Source organism: Drosophila tropicalis, unplaced genomic scaffold, assembly GCF_018151085.1.
Source record: "Drosophila tropicalis isolate 14030-0801.00 unplaced genomic scaffold, ASM1815108v1 contig_859, whole genome shotgun sequence".
In the NCBI taxonomy this organism is placed as follows: domain Eukaryota; kingdom Metazoa; phylum Arthropoda; class Insecta; order Diptera; family Drosophilidae; genus Drosophila; species Drosophila tropicalis.
The window spans coordinates 9,303,916-9,326,353 of record NW_027173353.1 but is presented as its reverse complement, the minus strand read 5'-3'; the positions used below and the strand labels follow the sequence as shown (position 1 = coordinate 9,326,353).

Sequence of the window (22,438 nt, the reverse complement as noted above, 5' to 3'; positions counted from 1 at the left end):
GCGGTTTTTATTTGGGTGGGTTTTTTTTTTTTTTGATGGTTTACTAAGCTTAGCTGATTTTTGCACAATGCTTGCGATATGCTTGAAGTCTGGATCGATATATCGATATATATCTATGGTATGTAGTTTACTTTTTAGAATGCCATTCGCTTAAGCTAGAAAACTGAAGAGAAAATCAAACCAAATAAAGGATACAACAACTGAAAGTTTGAATATTTTTCACAAAACAAAGGAAATTGTTTGCCATTTTATGTATGTATATTATTATTATTATTATTAATATATTAATATTGAATGTATTTGTTAAATATAGGGAACTTATTTATGGATTAACTAAGTTTTAGTTTTACATCATTTTTTTGTCTTTGTAATTGTAATCGTAATTTAATGCATACAATATGCAAATTGCCTTGTCCTCTCAAAGAGGAGAGGATAAATAATACATTTACGCAATAATTTCTTGTTTCTTGTTTTTTGTTTTTGTTTTTGTCTTTTTCCAACTTAATTTCTAAACATTTTTGATGTTTTATTCTCGCCATTATCTATCAGATAGTCGAGGTTTATTCTCGCTTTAACAATTAGTGCTATATAAATTTGATAACATTTTGTTTTGTAATTTATTTTTCGTATTTTGCTTTCGTGGTCATATTTCGACCTTATTCGAGTATTTCCAAAAAAAAAAGAAGGGAAAAACAAATCATTCTACACAGTTTTCTGTGTGTGTGAGTGTGTGTATCGCGTGCAACAACAAACAATACTTGAAAAGAATTATATATCAATCTAATCAGAGTCATCTCTGTCTATTTGCAACGCATTTTGTAGACTTAATTTCAAATTATGTCAGAATTAATACAATATTTGTCTCTGTGTGTTTGTGTGTGCCAAATTCTTTTGCAACTAGACAATAACTTACTAATGTGCAAAATCTTTTTAATTGGGATCTCTATGGCAATGTGGCTCGAATGCCATCCAAACTGGAACGTAAAACGAGACTGCCCTCCACCCAAAAGTTGGGACGATCTAGCATATTCTGCCAAAGTGACAGCTCTTTGCCCGTGGCATCCATCCAATCCACTTGACGTCCAAAGCTGCGACCTAAAGAACAAATCAGTTTAGTTTGAATCAAAAACGAAATGTATTTGCCTCTGTGTTTACCTGTGCCCAAGGAGAAACGTATGCCACCGATAAACTCATTACTGGCCAAACGATCATGATCCCACACAGTCAACTCCAGAGCACGTTCTGACAAATCCTCAAGTGAAACATCCTCATAGACAAATGTATAATTCCATGTGGGATGCAGAGTACGTTTCACCACAGGTGTCTTTTGTTTTGAGCTGCGTGTACGATCCGGCAACAGATAACTATAGGAAGAGAGAGTAAAAGATTAATCTTTAAGATAAAGGATTATAATAGGGATATAAGCTTAGGCTTACCTCTTGCAAAAGGCATCGCAGGTGCCATTAGTCTTAATAGGACTTAAGTGCTTGGCTTCTTTTACCAACACATGCAATTGCCCACCCTTGGCACTGCGATCCGATTTGGATGCCACTGACTTAATGCTGCCACCGAATTTACGTAAATTGGATGAACTGCCCGTCAGAGATGAGCCTCGTGAGAATATTGAAGACTTTAAGTTCTCGGGGGGAATGTATTTCAGACCCACAACAATATCACCGCGGTAGGTGGCCACCTCGTCGAAGGGTTCACTCTGAAAAAATCAAAGGAATGGAATTTAAAGTTGTGCCCATGTAGCAATTCTCTAGGGTAACTTACGCGTTCCTGCAACAAATACCACTGCGATTGGGGATTGTCAAAGAGGCGTCCCTGCAAATTAACACTAACTTCGCCTAGGAAATCATTACGTCCGAACATATCCGAGTGCCAGACACTCAGCCACAAGGTGCGTGACTCAAGACTGGAAATGGGTGTGTGGAAACGTAATGTTTCATCGAAAACTGGATTCAGTGTATGCTTCTTGACTTTGGTTTTTCTTTTGCCAGCCTTGGATTTATCGGGCAGCAAATACACCTGGAGAGCAACAAAAGTTAGCATTTGACTTTTTCAGAAACATTCAGTAGACAAAAGCAATATATACCTTCACGTAGGGATCACTGCGATTACGCTTGGAATCGACAGCAGCCAAGTCTTTGCAGCGTACCACATGGATTTCCAAGGCTCCCAGCTTGTAATTATATTGCATGGCAAACTCCACCTGACCCTTGACCACAACTGTGCCATAGCGACCTTCGCCAGCACCAGAATAAACGCTGGCCATCGACTCGGAACGTACCTATAATAAAAGGAATTAAATTAGTTTTAATAGTTTGTTAAACATAAAAAAGAACTTACCCCCAGTGAGCTGAGACTGCTGCGGTTCTGATGCATGGCCACCAGACGGTCAATATCCTCCTCCGATTGGGTTGGCCATGTCTCACTCGAGGCACGCGACTGAATGGGGCTGGAGGTAACATCATTGGCAGTCCGTTGTCCAATTACTGGTGAACGAGTCAACTCTTCAGCAGCCACCTTGGCTTCCTCTGCAAAGACACAAAAACAAGCAAGTTATTAGTAAAGTCTCACTCCCCCTCATATTTCTAAGTGTGTTATCATCTTAATTTAAGAAGCGCAAGATGCAAGGTGCTAAGAAAAGCTTTTTGGTAGCATTCATTGCCTACCTTGCACCTTGGCCTCTGTCTCCTCAAAAGTAACATGAAGTGGTGTGCGGCGATGAAAAGTCAGCGACCATCTCACAGTAGACGGAGAAGCAGTAGCAGCAACAGTCGCTGGTGGATCCTCTTCGAGAGTCTCTAGGAATCTATCCGAATTGGAACGTAAACTATCATCCCAAGTCCAGGCACGTGATGCTGGTCTTTGGTGTTGCTGCTGCTGCTGCTGCTTCGCCTCTCTGTCCGGATGGAGATCTGTCTCTTTTTGTGTTTCTTCGATTTGCTCACGTTGTTTACTAGCCACAGCCTCGCGTTGTTTCATCTCCATAATGTAGGCAGCAACTTTGGCATCAATATCATCATCTTCCTCCTCAGAATCATATTGATAAGCATGACGGGATTTGCCGCGTCTACGACAACAACACCAGCAGATTCTTGTTTTCGTTTTCTTGCCAGCCTTGCGCCAACGATGACGACGATGGCGCCTTCGCCACCAGCAAAAGCCAATGAGGCTGGGCCATTTGCTGCGTTTGCTTTTAGATTGATCGACTAATGAACGATTGTTGCGCATGCGATTGAGTGCCGCATATTGGATTTTGCCAGCAGAACTGGATGGAACCAAATTGACACCAGATGGCGATGACTTTACTTTGCCATACTGATGCACACGAACAATGCCAATCGCTGGAGTAGCAGTAGCAACTGTTGCCGCCGTCGCAGTTGTTGATAATTGTTGTTTTTGTTGTTTCGATGGCACAAAAACATTATAGCCATTGGCATCTTTGTGCATTTGCTTGACTCCGCGTTGCGAGCCAATTAAACGAGACACTTTTTTCATTTCACAATTGAAGTTGGCTTGAGGATGAGGCATTAATTGATGTCGCACTATTTTGCTGTCATTCACAAGAAGATGTCGTTGTTGTTGTCAAGGCAACTTTCGTATCATGTTTTTGGGTTTTCTTTTCTTTTTCTTTTTGGTCTCACACACAGTGTGGACACATAGAAAAATCCCACCCTATTGAATCATTTAATATCAATTTAGTTTGGTTTTTATTTTCCAAGATTTTAGAATTGATAAGAGCACATTTTGCGCTGACATTTGATAAGCAATCTTTGTGACAAAAACGCACCTAATCAAACGGCTTAATCGGCGTCTTGAGTCTTATCTAGTTAAGATAAACAAATATTTCTATAAAATTGACAAGCATTGCAATTAAGCGAAATAATAACAATAAACTGTAAGTTCAATGAGGAAATTGCAGACCCTGAACTTGTCGAGAACCTTGAGGGGCATACAATTAGATATCTGTATACTTATGAAATGAAGGTGTGAAACGAGCAGAGTAAACAAATCTGAATGTGGGTCATATAACACCTAAAAGCGTAGAGAATTGACTTATAATTTGGATAATGCAATTAAAAAAATAAGAGATTCATTAAAAATGTTTAACGTTTTGCTGAAGGGCATTAAAGAAACATGTTTCGTTTCTCTCTGTCTCTGTCTTACGCTCTTGATTTTTGAGCATTTCATTGGACTGATGCTGAAATTTAAAATGTCTTTTTATGCAGTCACGATTTGTGGACAAATATTTTCATTTTCATTTGAATTTTACGTTTTGTTTATGGCACTTCTATATTGTCGTAAAAAACCTCAAGCAGATGGGAGGTTGCTGTATGGGGGAGGGGTTGGGGCGATGACAACGTGAGTGGCAGACCAAAAACCAATCTAAAACCGAAAAATACGTTTACTAAACACTTTCACTTGCTTAACGCGTTCCGTTCCGTTCCGATCCGTTGCTATTGCATTAAGCGTAACTCGATAACTGAACCAGACACACAGAGCTTCAGTTCCATATTTTTAAGAATCTTTCCTTTGATTAAATTATATTTAAATATTGAACTTTAAGGTCAACGCAATGAAATTGTACAAATTAACAAAAACAATGTAAAAGAACTTATTCTTCGTGCGAGGGTTGCCGCTAACGAAAATGTTGTCAATCGACTAATTGATCATAGGAGTGACGGATCAACCCTCTGGAGACAAAAGGTCAATTAAATTAGATGCTGATGCTTTTGAGTTTAGGCGCCAGGCAAGTAAGGGTACATCGGGTACAGGGTGTTGCCATATTCACAGGGTGCCGACTCTTTGGACTTGGTCTTTGGCATTTCCGTCATGGCATGCCGGACAGTTGTTTATAATTATATTTTCGTTCGATTTGCATAATTATCTATTGTTTGGATTGTTATTGCATGCATCAGCGATTAGCTAATGCTTAAAAACAGCTGCAACGGATGAGCATGCAACATTTCCGCACTGCAACAAGGAGCAATATTGACAAACAAAATCTCGATAACTACTTTTGGCCCAGTGGCAATACATATTAAACATATGAACTGTTTTATGCCAAAATGTTCATACGTACATACATACATATAGGAAATAAACATGCGAAAACACTTTATCAATGTCAAGAGCTTAAATGCCATTGTACTCGACAAAATAAAATTTGGTTCAATAGTTGCTCGATTGACAAATACTGCTGGTTTGGTGGTACTGATGACTGGAGTCATTGACCAACCATTCAATTGTCTCTTTTTGGTCAAATTGCAGCTGTATTTGAACAATCAAAAACAAAAAGCTGTATTGGAAAATGGAGCGACAGGAAATTTATATAAATTCTCTGAGTCAGTCCAACAATTAATTAAATTGAAAATGTTTAAAATTACTGATTTATTTTGATTTAATTTAAATTAAATTTGTGCTGAAATATTGGCGACTCTCTTAAATTTCTGCCATAACTTTATCTATCTAACCCGATAATTATGTTTGCCCTAGTTTCTATATTTCAATTGATTTGATAAAAGTTATTCTTACTTTGATAAGATAAGTATGTTTCATGAAAAATATTTAAACGTATATATGTACAACTCTCCTATTAACAATTGTTAAAACTGTTCCGTGGCTTACTTAATATCGTCATAGATCACTGCGCCCCCAAATTGTTTTTGGCTTTTGCTACGATTTCAACAGTTTTGTTAGCCCTTTTGAAGCTATCACAATGAGTAAGAACCTCTCATAGATTGGGTTTATTTATTTTTTATATTTTCAGAGTTTTGTTGATTTCCTAATAATTGAATTGGAAAGTATTGTACCTACTATTTACATCAATGACAATTACTTTAAATATTTGTTTTTTGGCTCATTATTCTAGACAAAGTTCATGGGCCTCGGCAGTGTGATGTATGATTTTAGTTTGAAGTTTCATTTTGTGTTTATTTTTTTGCTCTAACCACTTTTTCTATTTCGTAGTTAACTAATAAACGAGCAGAACCATAAAGCAACTACAACGACAGCAGCAAAAAAAAGAAACGCCCCCGCCAAGCGGAACTGGCGTCTCCACATCAAGAGTTGACGTAGTGCGAAAAGCGCTTCGGAGCCAACAAGTAAGAGAGAGAGCTTAATATGGATACAGTTAATTGACCTTGATTGAGTTTATTTTGGCCAAAGCCGTCAGAATATGTGCGTGCGCGTGTGTGTGCCTCTAACGGCGGCAACATTATTAAGCGTTAGCGCTAACATCATCATCATCATAATCATCGTCAACATTGAGACGGAATTTTGGACAAAAGTCTTTGGCAACATGTAAAAAGGGTGCGCACAGACTATGCGACAAATATTTTGGAATCCTTGCAATCCCTAAGGAATTCGCGACTCACAAGGTGCGGCCTTGCCACATTCGTAGAAAGGGTTAAAGATATTTGGTTATTGATTGTTTTGTTAACTCACCCGCTGACATATTTAAACGTTTCCGCGCATCTCGTTTGGAGTAAAGGAACTGAAAACCTGTGCCAAGTTTTTTGCTCGATGAACTGGTGCCACTGCCATTTAGATTGCTGCCATTGGCGGCCGCTGCTCGGGCTGCTAGTCCTGGCGAGCGATAACGCGCACTCTTGGCACTGCCTGGAACTGCTGCTGCTGCTGTAGCTGGAACGCTGCTAGACGAGGAAGCTGTGTAGTTGAGGGCACTTTGCGACTTGGTTTTCGGTGTACTAGTCATGCCCACACCCACCGATGAGGTGGGCAAACGTGGCAGGGAATTGGTACTAGACACTTGACCTCCAGTCAGACTACGAGGCAGGGTAGAGCGTGTGCCGCCGAATTGATTGCGATTTCCCTCGTCACTGGAGTCCGTCTCGTAGATGGCATCCGGGACACTGGAACGTCGCACATCTTTGGCCGAGTCGCCGCAAGAGCTTGTCGATGATAGCCAGGATTTGGCTGGTGAGGCCTCTAACTGATGGTGGTGGGCATCGCCGCCACCAATACTGCCACAGGAACGAACACGATCCAATTGCTCGCGACTGAGACTCTGCTGATGCTGACTAAACAGGAGATCGCCTGCAGATCGGCGCTTTGCCACAGCCAAAGCGGACGCAGACGACGAGTTGTCCCTGTCCAATTGACTCAGCTGGCTGAGTCTTGTTCTGCTATCGCCATTAGCCAGTAATGCCGATTCAAAACTGCCGCGCCACGAGAAGCGCTCATAATCACTGGCCACGCCGCATTCCTCGCCGGCGTTATCGGCCCCCACATGGTGATGAACTGCAGCTGCAGGATGAGGCTGATTGTGTGTGCCGGGGGGTGCCATCCAAGAGGAGATCATGTGATCTGCTTCGTAGCTTCAGCTGCTTAACGGGCATGGCCCGCAGTTGCTCCTCCACCTCGTCTTCTTCATCCTCGGTGGTGGTAGCCGAGATCTTGGCCTGCAAACGCCGATGATGACGCTGGCTGTTGGTCGCTGAGGGTGAAGGAGTGGGAGTCTCACTGCCACTACTCACCTCATGCATAAGAGCAACCAGACGAGTGCCTATATGTTGCATCACCTTGGCAAACAGTTTCGGTGAACGCTCTGTGCCATCTGTGGACAATTGATCTTCCTCCTTTGGCTTCTCTGTGTTCGGTTCACTGTCCGGTGGTTTTTCGGTTGTAGTGGCAGCTGCACCTATGGCCACCTTGCTGAAAGAGGCCACAAGTTTCTGATAGACTAGGGCTGTATCTCCGTTCATAGTTTGCACCTCATCCAAGAGGCCACCATCACCACGATCTCCTTCTTCGTCTACTTCAAATTTGTTGATGATCTGCTGACAGCTGGCAGAGATTTGTGCCTTTAACTGGCCCTTGTGGTCAGCTCCTTCATGATCTAGATCGGAACTTGTGTAATCCGACGAATCGTATGAATCCGACCATGTATCCTCGCTGCTGAGATACTCCACGATCTCACGTACCTGCTCATCATTAATACCCGGCACCGTCTTCATTAGCCGAGTCAATTCATTCTCAAAGTAGGCCAACTGGGCAGGACGAGATTTGGCCAGACGACGCACTGAATTTGGCGTGCTCTGACTCTGATTAGGAGTTGTGGGCTTACTCTGCTGGGCATTGGCCGTGGCCACAATTAGAGTCTTGAAGAATTGACGCATTTTATTCATCATTAGATTCGTCTCCTCGTCTGAACTCCAGTTGTTGAAGCTATCTTTACGCACCAGGTTTGAATTGCTGTTGACAACGGGTGGAAGAGTCACCCGGCGCACAACAGAGGCCGAGGTACTGGGCAATTCCAATTTGGGCAGGCTAAGTGGAGGCAATGGCTCACGATCTTCACTGATTTGTTCGAGTGCTGGCAATGGGGATTTTGGTGGATCACATTCTGGTGTTTTGAGAAGATCATCGTTGCTGCCAACAAATCCACTGTCTCGGCTATGATGATGTTGTTGCTGTTTCTTCGCCTGAGCCTGGCTGGCGCTACCCATGGATCCAGGTGTTGGAGTGCGACATTCTGCAGCTGCCCCAGGCTCATTTGTTCCCATCTCATGCATTTTTTTCTCATCCAAAGAGTCGTGTCGTTTTCGCAATTGTTTCTTTCGTTTGATGGTATCCGATGAGGAACCATCAGAGGCTCCTGCATTAGCCAAATGTATGACAGTGTCATCACAGCCTGCCTCTGACTCGGATGTATCCTCTACGGTGAGAGATCCTGTTGCTGTCATTGAGGCATCTAAAGTATCGCTTTCGGGTAACAACAAATTATCCAATGATGAGTTATGACTACGTGGAGTTCCTCGTGCGCGTACCAAACGTTTACGCCGCTGACTGGGACTTGGATGACCCTCGCTATCACTGCCCACACTTCCGCCACTCTCATCGCTCTCCGCCTGCTTATCGCCACCACTGAATCCCATGAAACCGGACAGGAAATACTTTTCCAGGCGTGATGAGGCCAAGTCAGCGGCACTGTTGCCACCATCCTGAAGTTGATCCTCATGTGGCAGCGAGTCCACACTTTCTGAGCATTCAGAACTCACCTCGGAGGCGGTATCATCGCCTCGTGTATCAATGGAACTCATCACTTTGCCATCACCCAAACCAAAGAAGAAATACTTTTCCAACTCAGAGGCACTGAGTCGATGATGATGCTGCAGAGTACGTTGTCGTCGCCTCTCGGCCAAGTCTCCGTCATCACACTCCTCGTCCACATCTTCGTTATCTGCTCGCATGGAGGCCACCTCGCTCTCCTCACAACTTTCCTCGACTATAGTGTGCAGAGTGAAGTCGATTGCCGAACGATGATAACCACGCAGTTCCTCCTCTCTATCCATATAAGAATTTCGTCTGCTCATCTCTCCATCACCATCTTCTGAGTCTGTGGCCGTTGGTGTTGTTGTACTGACATCTTCTTCATCATTGTCGCCATGATGACTCAATTCTTCAACCCAAGAATCATCATCGGCCAGGCCATCATCAAGAGATTGCTTTGGAGTCGTTGGTTGTTGTTGTTCTTGGTGGTGGTGCTGCTGCTGGTGCTCATTTAATGAATCCACACTATACGAATCGCGCGATGATTCGCGATCGCTAGTCACGAGTCCATAGCCATCGTCGAGACCAATTCCGAGACCGAAACCGAGGCCGAGGCCTTCTGTGGCGCGAAATGAGTCATTAGCAAAGTTCTGGCCAATTTGGTTGTTGCCAGAGTTATTATTGTTGCCTGTTGTTGCCATTTCATAATCGTTATTGCTACTGCTGGATGTTGTTGTTGTTGCTGCTGCTGCTGCTGCTGCACTTTCATTGTCTTTGGTAATCATGACCAAACTGCGATATTTGGCTGAAAGTGAATTTTTTGCCGGACTTGTTGTTGTTGTATCGCCGATTGCAGCTGCTATCGTTGGCTTTGTTGTTGTTGTTGTTGCTGCTGCTGCTGTTGCTGTAATCGTTTCTGTTGTTGTGGGACTACTGTTGCTGCTACTTGACAATTCTTTGTGGCTGCCAAATATTTTGTCGTATTCGTTTTCACAACTTTCAAACACACGCGACGAGTTTTTTACATTCACATTCACATTCACTACGTCACTGCTGCTGCTGCGTTGGCCAACAACAATAACATTGCCGCTATTTGTCTTTTGTGCTGCGACTGCGAAAGCGTCATTATGGCCCGACTTACTGTTGTTGCCATTACCATTGTTGTTTATGTTGTTGTTGTATTCGTTTTGTGAGCGATCGTTCGCCTTCTCAACCGCAACGTTTAACATTTCATTTTCGACTGCTGCCCGGAACGACTCCGACTCCGATTCCGACTTCGAATCCGAAAGCGATTCCCAAACAGACTTCACATCGGCTGCGCTATCGGCTTGGGCAACAACAATAGCAACAGGTAGCCGAAGTTGCTTACTCTCTGGCAGAGCTACCTGCTGTTGCTGCTGCTGCTGCTCTTCAGGTGCCATACTCGCTATGTCAGGGGAGAGCACAAGCAGCGAATCCAACGAGTAATTTTCGGCGTCGGCGTCGACGTTTATTTTGCATGCTTGGCTGCATGTGCTGCTATCTGCCTCTCTCTCTTCGGACGCCTTTACCTTCTTGCCTACCTCCTCCCTCACATCTACCCTCATCGTCTGGGTTTGCACAGCTGTTTGCTCTTCTTCCATTGCCTTTTTTACATTACTTGTTTTTGTTGCTGCCGCTTTATTATCGCTGTTTGCTTTTACCTGCTGCCGCTGCTGCTGCTGCCGTTGTTGGCAGGTAAATCCAAATGCTTCTTCTTCATCTTCTTCTTCATTTCGTTTTGCTGTTTCGTTTGCTGTTTTGCTTTCGTCATTAGAATTAACAATTCCAATATTTTTCTGGGAAGGGCCCGTCGTCGTTGCCGATTGTGCATTTGCATTTGCACCTGGTTCACGGGAATCCTCACCCTGTCTTACATTGCATTCGAGTGGCTTCTCTTCAGTTAGTTCCAAGGGGGTGGCAGCCACAGCAATGCCCGATGTATCCGTTTCGGCCATCTCACCTATCACTATGTGATGATCCTCATTGATTTCAGCTACACCACGACGCAGCCGTTGCAACTTGATTTCCAACTGTGAGTTTTGTTTATGCAGCTCCAACAATCTATTGACATCATTCGAAATGCTGTGCAATTCATCAACCAATTCAAGATTCAATTCCACTTGCTCTCGCTCTAATTGCGGCTGAAAGGCTGGATCGTTGTCTGGCAGAGATCGCATGCCATGTAGCACTATGCCACCTCCTCCATTGGCATCGTCGTCGGTGCGTCCGCCCACAACAACAATGCAGTTGGCAAGCTCATCGCTTGAGTTGGCAATTCGGCATTCACTTTCATCATCATCATCATCATCATCAACGTCGTCGTCGTCTGCATTATGTTGATCTCCACGTGGTTGGTTTTCATCTTCTTCTTCGGCTGTTGCATCTTCCAATGCTTTCACATAGTTCAACACAATGCCACAATCCGTACGTTCTGTATCGGTATCATTATCCGAAGAGTCCTCTAGATTTGCCTCAGAAGAGGATAGTGAATCCCCCTCGGTGGAGGAACTTCGTCTGGCATGGCCAGCCTGACGATTAACAACAAATACTTTGTTAAATCGTCGTCGTTTGGGCCGGCGATCGGCCACAGTGCCCGTGTCATCCGAGTCGCACGACTCTGAACTGGAACTGGAATCACTGCTGCTACTGCTGCTTGACTTCTCCTCCTCCTCCTCCTTCTCGTCATCTGTGGTACTATGATGCATTATGTCCAGTTGGGCTTGCATAGCCTCAGCCACATCATAGCTACGCTCTGTCAATTTGCGTGGGTTCTCAGCCTGTTCTTCTTCGTGATTGCTGCCGCTGCTGCTGCTGCTGCTCACCTCATCGGCACTGTTGGCCACATAGCCACAGCTTTCGCTTTGCAAGTACCCCAATGCTAATCCTGATGAGGGTGATGGTGACGCCTTCGCCTTCGTCTCAGCATCGGCATCTGTGTCGGACATCTTGGTGTTTGTTGTTGGTGATTTATTTTTAAGTCGCTTGGAGGACAAATTCTTGGCAATAGACGACAACGACAATTGATCTAACACATTGGGTGACTGCTCTCTAGGCGCGGCGGCAACAGACTCAACATTTTCAGCATTTTCAACAACAACAGCATTTTCGACTGCAAGTTGGTCCCGCAAACGAGTTACCGCAGCAACTCTAGTTGCTGCTGGTACTTGATTTTTATGTATATTCGTTTCGTCTGCTGCTTCCACTTCTTCGTCGTTGTTGTTGTGGTTGTGTCTGTTGTTGGTACTGGCCAGGTAGGTTTGTGTTGTTGCCGTTTGTTGCTCAGTTTCGCATAGATTTTGACTTTGCCATTTATTTAGCCCTCTCGTAGTTGCCGCCTCTGCTGTAGTTGTTGTTGCTATTTCTACTATTTCCTTCTCTCTTGTTGCATTCGCCTTATCACTAACAGCCACAACATGTGTCAATTTCGACTCTCTATTAGAGTCGCAAGTTTTATCATAAACATTACACAATCTATAAGTTGTGGGCGTTACGTTGTTGTTGTCGGTTTCAGTCTCAATGTCGCTTTTTTCAACCGGCAGACTCGTTTGTTGCTGCTCACTCGACGGCATGCGCGACGCTACTAAACTTGTTGGCTTTGGCTTGAAAGCAGCATTGCTGGCCATTTGCTGTTGTCTCTGTTGTTGCTGTTGTTGCTGCTGTTGAGCTGTTCGCGTCGGGCATAGACAACCGGCCAGTGTTTCCAGACTACGTCCCGTTCCTGTGCCATAGCCCGATGTGGCCGATGACGACGATGATGACGATGTGGAGGCTGTCGAGCACAGCGATTGCGTCATTAAAGAGCCAAGAGAGGCGCTTAATTCTGGCGCTGAGGACTTAAATCCACCCAATTGGCGTAGCAATGGCCTGGCCAAAGGAGGCGGTGTGGTTGGCAACTGTTGATAGCTTTTGCTAGTCGCCGGCGGCGTTGCATCAAACATGTTGCTGCTGGCGGCAGCAAATTGTTGTGAGTAGGCGGCCACCATGGCAGCGGCAGCTGCTGCAGCCGCTTGTTGTTGCTGCTGCTGTTGTTGCGGTGAATTGGCGGCGGCTGCTGCATGCCACAGTTGCTGCAGTGAAGCGGCTAGCTGTTCATCCTGCTCTAGCAATGGACCAGTAACCGGAGGATATTCCAATTGCCAGTTTTGATAGGCTGCCATGGGCACGGGTATGGGAACAGGCACCGGAATCGGTACATATTGAGGCTGCGGTTGGATTGGCGTTGTTGCATTGCAGATGCAACGACTGGGCGAATGATGATGATGATGGTGATGATGGCTCTTTAGGAACCGAGATTTAAGTCGGGCCTTCATGCTCAGCGGAAACGGTGGAGGCGGCACTGGCGGTGGTGGCGTTTGGTCCGAGCTGGTTTGGGAGCTGCTCTCGGTATGTAAGAGCATCTCCTCATCCGTTCCGGTGCCAGTGTCGCTTTCTCGTATCTTGGAGCAATAATTGCGAAATTGCTGCTGTCGACGATGAATCTGTGGGGAATCGCTATCGCTCGACCTACGACGCACACGGGGCGGTGGTGTAGGCGTGGGCGTGGCTGTGCTGGTGTAGGCAATCATTGTTGTTGTCGTCGTTGTTGTTGTGGCCGCCGCAATCATCGATGGCTCAAAGTAGTCCCAATCGCAATCCTCCACATTACTGACAATGCTGTGGCAATGTCGAGTGGAGCAAGAGGAATCTGAATCATCCTCGTTCTCCTCGTCGTCCTCCTCCTCTTCCTCGCGACAAGATGACGATGAGTCGGAATTGAGAAACACAAGCTTGAACTCGTCGGCTTCGACGCTATATTGCGACTGCTGCTGCTGCTGTCCCTGTTGTCCATTCGAGGGTGTACACCTGAAGTCGAATTCTGATGACGATGAGGTTTCCATGGCATCGCCACTGGTATCAACGGAAATGGCAGTTGGCAGCTGCAACACTGTGAAAGTAGCGGGGTGGATTTCGTTTTTTCGTTTTAGACAACATCGTCACAATTTCTATCAAATTGACCAACACCACAGAGTTAAAAACACACAAATACTGGTATACATCAGGTGAAATACCGGTTACACAGGGTAGTTAAATGCACCACCAAAGCACCACCTCAACAACCACCACCAACCTTCAACCAAGCGTTTTGTTAATTATGGAAAACACGTGCATTTATATGTTAGTAGATAAGTATTATCAATTAGAGTGGGAGGCGGTCATTAGTCTTAAATAAAATTAGTCAAATCTATTTTAAATTTAGTACATTTGATGTTAAATGTTTGGTACATTAATGTTAAAACAAACACTTTTACTCATTTGCATTAGCAATGATCCCTTTCACCATTAAATACAAGAATTTAAAGAAAGCTCAGAAATAAACATATATGTAGCTTGTTCAATCACTTTAGGATAAATATCTTTTATTGGTTTTATGTATTTTCAGCGACCTTTTAACAAATTTATTATATTTGCAAATTTGGCAACTGGCTGAAGGTCAAGTTTTATTACGACTATCTGAAAGTAGCCGAACTTTATTGGAGAAAAGAAATAAGAAAACATAATACATTTTTTGTTGTTTTTTGGATATTAAACTTGACCTCGAGTAGGTTACCAAATTTGAGTTGAAAGACAGCTTTTCAGTTGCCAACTTTAATGTGGGATACATTTAGTGTGAGGAAAATATAAGCTATCCTAGAGCCAGGTCTTTAATAAAAACTAATATGCCACAAAATGCCTTAACAATGATTTGGTAATTGTGTCGAAATTGTATATATTCTTATTATTCTTATTAAAAAGCAGAATTGTTCTATCAATTCTAAAACATGCCTTTTTTAAATTACAATTACAATTCGAAACGTTGGGAATCAACACAGACAAGGCTTCATCCCTTTCTATCTGCAACTCCTCGCCGGTTAATTAAAATTTTGATTTGGCCAAATCGCAAGTGTTAATCCTTGCACGATATTCCATTTCTTGTTAATTTCTACCGAAAAGGAGAAAATTAAATTCTTAGGCGTGTTGTAATTGCCCTCGGAAAATGGACACAAATTGGCCAGGTGGGGGCCATTCCACCAGTCGTGCATATGATCACAAGCAGCTTTTGCAGCAGACATTTTCCGAGTCTCAACGAATGGACCACCCAGATAATTCTCATCGTAGATGGCATCAGACACCGAATGTCCCTTTTATGAAAGCTTGTCCTTGGTCAGCGTCTGGTTTCTGAGTGGAAGAATGATTACCCCATACTATATTATTGCTAACACTAGGAACGGAAACTCCTAGTTTCAAAGCTATTTGCGAGGTGACACGGTTTTGATCGATCTGCGTCATGGAGAAAAAAGTTTTCTCTTGGTATAGATGGGGCACAGTTGGCACAGACAAGTGCATTTGTATTGGCTGGATTTCCAACAACAAGCCCTTTGAAAACTCTCTTTGCTACTCTGTCCAACACTTGACCCTGCTCTTTAAGTATCTGGATGTTCCCTCTTAGCACCAACCAGAAAAGCAGCTGAGACATCCTTAAATCCCACATTGGGATCTGTTGTAGGTTAAATTTCCGACAATAAAGGTAATGCACAATCGTTCAATTCCATCACAACACCTTTCAAAACTCCGACCATCGATGGTATATCCAATAAGTGCAGGATAAGCTGTCTATCTTTGCCAAATACCTCGCCCCGAGCGATCATGTATAGCAAGGAGTAAGCTATTTGCCCAGCAGCTGCAGTTAACACAATTCGGATTGGTTCCGCCATATTTTATATTTTGAGATGTATTTGTTTTTCGCTCAATATTGCTTTACTTGAGTTTTCAACACATTGAATGATTAAGAATTTAAAAAGCAGCCAAATAGGTTCTTATGGTAAATGTGTAAATATTTTAAAATCTGACAATTGCAACTGCTTTCTTACTTTGCTGCTGACGTTAAGTGCTATTAAAAGTGACTGTCAGATTGATTAAATTTTTATGTGTTCCAAAAATGGAACGAAATTGGTTTAAAGCCTTTCCCAATTTCAATTTGAAATGACAAACTAACCAATAGACGCTAGGCAGGTTTAACCCCTTCAGTACATAAGCACGACGTTACGCAGCATCCTTTGTTTTTTGGGCAAACAATAACGGTACACACTGGTGCATGTGCACATAGAGGAAATCGCTTTGCAGCCGCTAAACAAACATTTGAGTTTCGTCACCGACTTGAAAATTGCTCTTTCAGCTAGCACTTTAAACCATACCAACACACACACATACATAGACATGTACACACACACACACAAAAACGTGGAGAAAATGGTGTGCGAGATGAGATTAACGGCAATATTTTTGACAGCCCACTCTGCCGCCCACTCGCCGCCCACACAGGTGGCACAAAGGAAAAGAAAAGCTTTGGTTAGCTTTGCTTTTTGCCTGTGGGTAACCATGCTGACATTTCAGTACGAGGCGGACCGCAAGTCTAGATGCTCAATACAATCCTAATACTCGTACAATCCTTGCCATGTGGTTGACGTCGGTCACAAACAACAACATCAACAACAACAAGAACAACAAAAAGACCCCCACACAGAAAAACTGGCAAATTAAAACATAACAAAAGCCGCTGGAGAAGGTGTTCCCCAAAGAAGCAGAAAGAGGAAAATCATCGCTCTCGTTTGACGCTGGAAAACGCGTGTGTGTGTGTGGGCGTTAAACAATTCTACTATGTATGTATGTATATGCCCAGCCATTTGTGGGAAGAACAGAAGCAGAAACAGAAAAGAAATCCACAATGTTAAATGTAAAATGCAAAATGTACCCACAGCCGAGGGCCATCATTCTTGTGTTTAAATCGTTTGAACCATAAAGTTAGGGTCTTGAATTTGTTTACCTCGCTTGCTTGTGGCAATGTCTTTGGCCTTAAATAAATTTTGTCTTGCATACTTCTAGGCAGTTGTGACAAAAAATTGTGTGACAGTTGTCTTAAATTTGTTGCATAACTTCACGGGGCAATATCGTATTAAACCTACCTTTTGAATTTTGTATTTTTCTTTTTCTGTTGTTATTGTTATTATTAAAGGTCGAGCAAGCGACGTTAAATAAAAAGAAAGAATGAAGTAAACATTTCATGTTATTCCATGTTTGGAATATTATTGGTAGAAAAACATCAGATAAAAGATGCTCAAACGAACCGAAGGACACTTTCGATCAAAGTACAAGAGAGAGTTAGATAGACACAAAAATGGGTATGATATTAATTTAGGAACACTTGAGTGATAGTTATCGGTCTTGATATAGCCGTATTCCCTACTTGTGTCTCTTGCATTGATTACACTTTAACGTACATACATATATAGGTCTAAACGTAGGAGTAATCTGAACATAATGACCTGGCAAAGTCATCTGCGGATGCCGTCCGCAGGGAGCTTGTTAATTAATTCAGCGAAATTAGATGAAAAGTGAAACCCCATACAAAGAGTTTGTTAGTCACCATCACCAACACCAAGTTACATAATTACTTTCCCCACACACAGAGACACACACAGAATTGTGTATTACATGTATACAGAATAATTAGCACTCACCTTCTTCCTCGGCGGCCTTCTCCTTTTCCTTGCGACGCTGCATCACGACCTTTTTGAAGACCACAGCGGCGGCTTCCACTGCATTCTGTAGCTCTTGTTCGCCCAATGTGCTCGTGTGGGCGGCTGAAGCGGAGGCTGTGGCAGCGGAACCATTGTTGTCCTTTGTGGTAGCAACAGAAAAAAAAAGGAAAACGCAAAGAAAGTTGAGCAGTTAAGCCTACTGGCTCTTAAAAACTTTGCTCAGGCACTCACCGATGCGGCGTTGTTGGCTTCATCTTTGTTGGCAGATGACTCATGGGATTTGCCATTGGCCGGCTGCTGCTGCTGCTTTTGTTCGCCCTCACTGGTGGCTACTGTGGCGACAGGAAGTGGCGTTTTTTTCAGACGCATGGCTAAATCAGAGTTTCTATGCATAAGCTGCTGATGGAAGGAGTATATGTGCTGGGGCGTGCTACCTGTGGGGGCGGTTAATAATGGGAATGGGGTGCCAAGCGTTCATTCATCAATTGTGTGCCAAAAAATAAGACAAGCTGAAGCTAAAGCTATAAGGTTTCTACCAGGGACCGCAAAATACTTTTATACAATAATTTAATTTAAACTACAACCAAAAAAAAAAAACAACATTAAGGTCTGGTCTATCTTCGGCCATGCCGATGTTTGTATAACCTTGTGTAAAGTGTTTGTCTTACTTCTTTAAAGTGTCAAAGTGATAAACCTATTATGTAAAGGACTGATATCCTTAAACAGCGGCTAATATTTTTAAGGCCTTAGTAAAGAAGCAAGGTAGCTTACGATATAGGCAGCTAATTAGCCAAACGAGTTATCATTCGTTGTGATCGTTGCTATGGAAGCTAGTTGATATAGTCGTCCAATTTATGGGGGAAATTCTATAAATGAGCTTTGGAGTAATGAGAATAGGACTGTATTCTATAGGGTTGCTTGAAATTTGAAATACCTTAGACAGGAAAACTAACTTCACACTTAAAGCGGACTTATCTCGAAACATTCAGAATTTTAGGACTTCTTTTACCATTTAGTCAGTACCAGAACTACGATCCAGCATGTTTTAAAAAACGTCAGAAAACATAAAAAATGCAACTAAGAATACACCCTTAATACATGTATTAAATTTAATGGTAAATGATTTTAACTACAACTTTGATCAAATGTGCTTTGATATGTATAATTGTTCGATTTGGGGCGTTTTACGGAAAACCTGGATAACTCCACAAAGTCGTTCATCTTAAGCTTTCAACTATTGGTTTCAATGATATAGTGGTTCATTCAGCATTTCAATTTGAAATGTTAAGGATCAGTTTCTTGTTGGAGGAGACAGACAAATAGATAAGGATAACTATATAATCTTGTCTCGTCGTATTTATTAGAAACATAAATATTTTACTTAGTGGAGAACAATTCCCTCTATGCAACGGTTTGTTTATTTAAATATTTATGTATAGTATACTAAAAAAAATTATATACATATATAAATTAATTGACTATTTTTTGTGTAAATACGTAACTATTGTTTCAGTTCTACTGTATGTTTTGTAAATGAAATAAGCAAATATTCATAAATGCATGCAAAAATTTAAAGCTTAACAAAAATTATGACATTTTATACATTTTATTTTGCAAAACTTATGCGAACGAAAACTTTTTATCGATTTAAATATCATAAACAAAATAAATGGGGAACTAAGATTACTTTGGAAATGATTGACTGTTGCCTACTAAGAGAAATCTATGCAAAACACTAGCTCTAAATCTATGGATTAAATAGTATAATTAATTCGGCCCCTGGGTTCTACAAATACGTAAATATACTATGTAAGTATGTATGTATATAAGTGCTCTAATGCTTCAATAACTACTTTAAGCAGAAACTACTAATACTTACCATCGGTAGTGCCGATCTCTGGACGACTGCCGCGACGAGGGATTTGACTGTTTTTCGGCGGGAATCGCGTCTTATCGAGAATATCAGCCAAAGGTCTTGGACTGGGAATCTTGGAGGTTTCCGTTTTCTTTGGTGGCTATAGACAGAATTCAAAACAATTATTTTTCCTTCAGTCAGTTAAAGTCAAATTAATTCTAACCTGTGTGTCCTTTTCGGGATGCGAGAAGGAGCGTCGAGTTACCGGTTTGGGTGTGGTCTTTGCCCCCGAGTCCTCAGAGACGGAACGCATTTGCTCTGGCTTGCGACGTTCCGCTGAATGATTGTCTATGCCGGCTGCTGCTACATTTTCTCCTGGCAATGCTCCACCCAAACCTCTGCCTCCATCGTGGTCAGCTCCACTTATGTTGGCCAGTTGAGCATATTCTTCCTGTTGCATTTGCAATTCCCTGGACTGGCGTCGCCGCATACGATTATGCATGAGTGGAGTCCGTGGAAGTGCGGCACCACCATAGCCACCCCCATGGGGAGCATAGTTGGCAATGGCACCCATTCCAGCAACTCCGCTTACACCAATTCCACCGCCCACCACATAGCCCGTCTCCGACAACACATTTTCGGCACTGTAGATGGGACGCTGCGGTGTCGGCTTGTAGGTGCCATCTTCTGATTCATTATTGTATAAGATACGAGGCTCACTGCTGTAGCCCGTATTATAGTTCTTCTCGTACTGCAACTCATCCGATTCGAGAAAACTTGTGGTGCTGTCGCCAAAGTAATCCACATACTCCGGCTGATTCTCTCCTTCTTCGCTGACATCGGGAAACTGATGAAATTGCTGTTTCGCCTCGCCAAAGGTACGAGAACCACCATGCTCCTCCTTGAGGCAATCCTGACGCACTAGTCGACTGGGTGAACGACTGGAAGATCGTTGCATATTTGGTATTTCCGGCAGTAGACGTCGATTCTCGACAACCGCTTTGCTATTGGAGTACTCCTCATTGCTGTGGCTGCGCACCTTGATCATCTTCGAGTGTGGATCTCGGGAGTGGTGTATATTAACACTCTGACTGCTCGAATACTGTTCGCCGGTGGCACTGGCCACACTTCCTCCGCTGCCCATGTCGGTTGCTCCAACAGTGGGCACATTCTGTTGCGACAGAAACTGTCGGGGATTCTGAACACTGGGAAAGAGGAAATTTTGCTTGGCTCGCGGCGAAATTGGCATAAACTTTCCAGGCGGAGTTGAGTGAACGGTTAGTGTGTTGCCACTATTGAATGCTTCTGGATTTGGCAACGTCTGCTGACGCATGAATTCCGGGGAACGACGAAACTGCGGGGAAGTCTGACGTTTGGGTGGCGAAGTGGGTAACAATTTGACATGCTGCTCCGGATTGGGCAGTGTGGCTTGTCGCGTCATGCGTGGCTTGCCTGGAACTTGTCCCTGTGGATAGTCCATCTCGTCACTGGCCATACTTGAGGCCTGTGATTCGTAGTTAAGAGCTGGAGCCGGAGCACTGGAACCCGCTCCAGAGACGGGCTGCTGCTGCACTGGTAAATTGGCTGTACTGGGCAGAAGCTTGGCTGTGCGGTGATAGTTGCTGGGTGGCTCCGGAAAGGATGTCTGACGCATGAAGGGCGGATAACGATGTTGCTCACCGGGCGATCGCTCCGGTGAACGACTATAGACTCGATTCGGGGAGGTGGACATGTAAATTGTGGGCGTCGGCTGTGCCGGCAGCGTGGATTGTCGCCGCACCTGCAGCCTATGATGTGTGGGAGTGACCTCCAGCTGTGGTTGCTGTTGGCTTGTAGGTAGCGTCTGCTGCTGTTGTTGTTGCTGTTGCTGCATGAAATTGTCACAGTCTCCCGCCGTTCCCCCTCCTCCAGCCACTGTATTCATGTGTATAATGTCGTCACTGTTATAGGCGCTGGGATAGAGAGGACTCTTTTGCATCTGATGCGGTGACGTGGGTGCTGTTAGGTTAACCGAATTATAGTTGGCCAAATTCGCACCGCTGCCACTGAGATTCGGATCGTTATTCAATGTACTAGGCAATGTCGATTGACGTAACACACGTCGCCCTAATTGCCATTTACTGCTGGTTGTGGGCGTGGCACTGCCACTATTATAATTCATGCCATGCACTTGGCGCGGCTGTTGGGGTAATTGATGTTGATGTAAAGTGGGATAACTACCCGCTGTCTGAGAGTCAATTAACTGTTTCTGCTGTGGATACAAGTTGTCGGCCACCAATTGCTGGGAATTTGGATTATTCGGATCGTCCTCGGGATCTATGGATATATAATAAAATTTTAAAAATGTTTTTTCTTGTTCTACTTTTGTTAACTTCTTACTTGATATGGTCCAAGAACGTTGTATGCTCTTTCTTAGCACATCGCTGGTTGCCAAATGATCCACAGCACTGCAAGAGCCCAAGGAATAGGCGTCTTTTAGCCACTCGCCGCTGGCTTTTTGAATCTCCCTGCAAGAGCAACAACATTGCCATTTAAAAAACCAAAAAACTTCACTAAACATTGCCAAAAAAAAACCGAAAATTGAACGTCTGCCTGTGTCGGAGTTAGTCTCCCGACTGACTGACTGCCATCAGCTCAACGAACAATGGATGGAAAAGCAAAACAACATCAACACCAACACCAACACATACACACACACACGCACGCACGCACACACACCTTGATCGCGGATGTATGTGTGTGTGCAAATGTAATTTATATCAATCACTGCAATAGATAGATGAGCCTATGCAAAACTGACCACTCTAGAGAACACTCTTCAAATTAACTAAAGACATTTAGTTTAGAAATGCATTCAGTAAAATTAAGAACTTAAGGCAAAATATGATTAAGTTTCATTAATGATTTCCATAAAATATTGTGACGTGACTCTTGGTTCAAAAGGTGCAGCCTCTCTAGGAATCATTTACTAGAAGGCGTTGGA

General features: G+C 43.4%; 1 protein-coding gene and 1 pseudogene across 1 annotated transcript in view; both read right to left on the bottom strand.

The window, feature by feature from the left end:
• Nucleotides 1-236: 236 nt before the first annotated feature.
• The window catches only part of btsz (bitesize), a 69,321-nt gene continuing 47,119 nt past the window's right edge, over nt 237-22,438 (bottom strand). Inside the window, 13 exon segments of the mRNA XM_068298003.1 lie at nt 237-1,095; nt 1,156-1,364; nt 1,437-1,711; nt 1,777-2,031; nt 2,099-2,293; nt 2,353-2,540; nt 6,457-7,297; nt 7,299-13,969; nt 17,580-17,739; nt 17,832-18,034; nt 19,480-19,615; nt 19,679-21,771; nt 21,835-21,962. Coding sequence (XP_068154104.1) covers nt 944-1,095; nt 1,156-1,364; nt 1,437-1,711; nt 1,777-2,031; nt 2,099-2,293; nt 2,353-2,540; nt 6,457-7,297; nt 7,299-13,969; nt 17,580-17,739; nt 17,832-18,034; nt 19,480-19,615; nt 19,679-21,771; nt 21,835-21,962 — 11,506 coding nt within the window. The 3' untranslated portion in view covers nt 237-943.
• Nucleotides 14,708-15,776, bottom strand: LOC137581993 (malate dehydrogenase, cytoplasmic pseudogene; annotated as a pseudogene).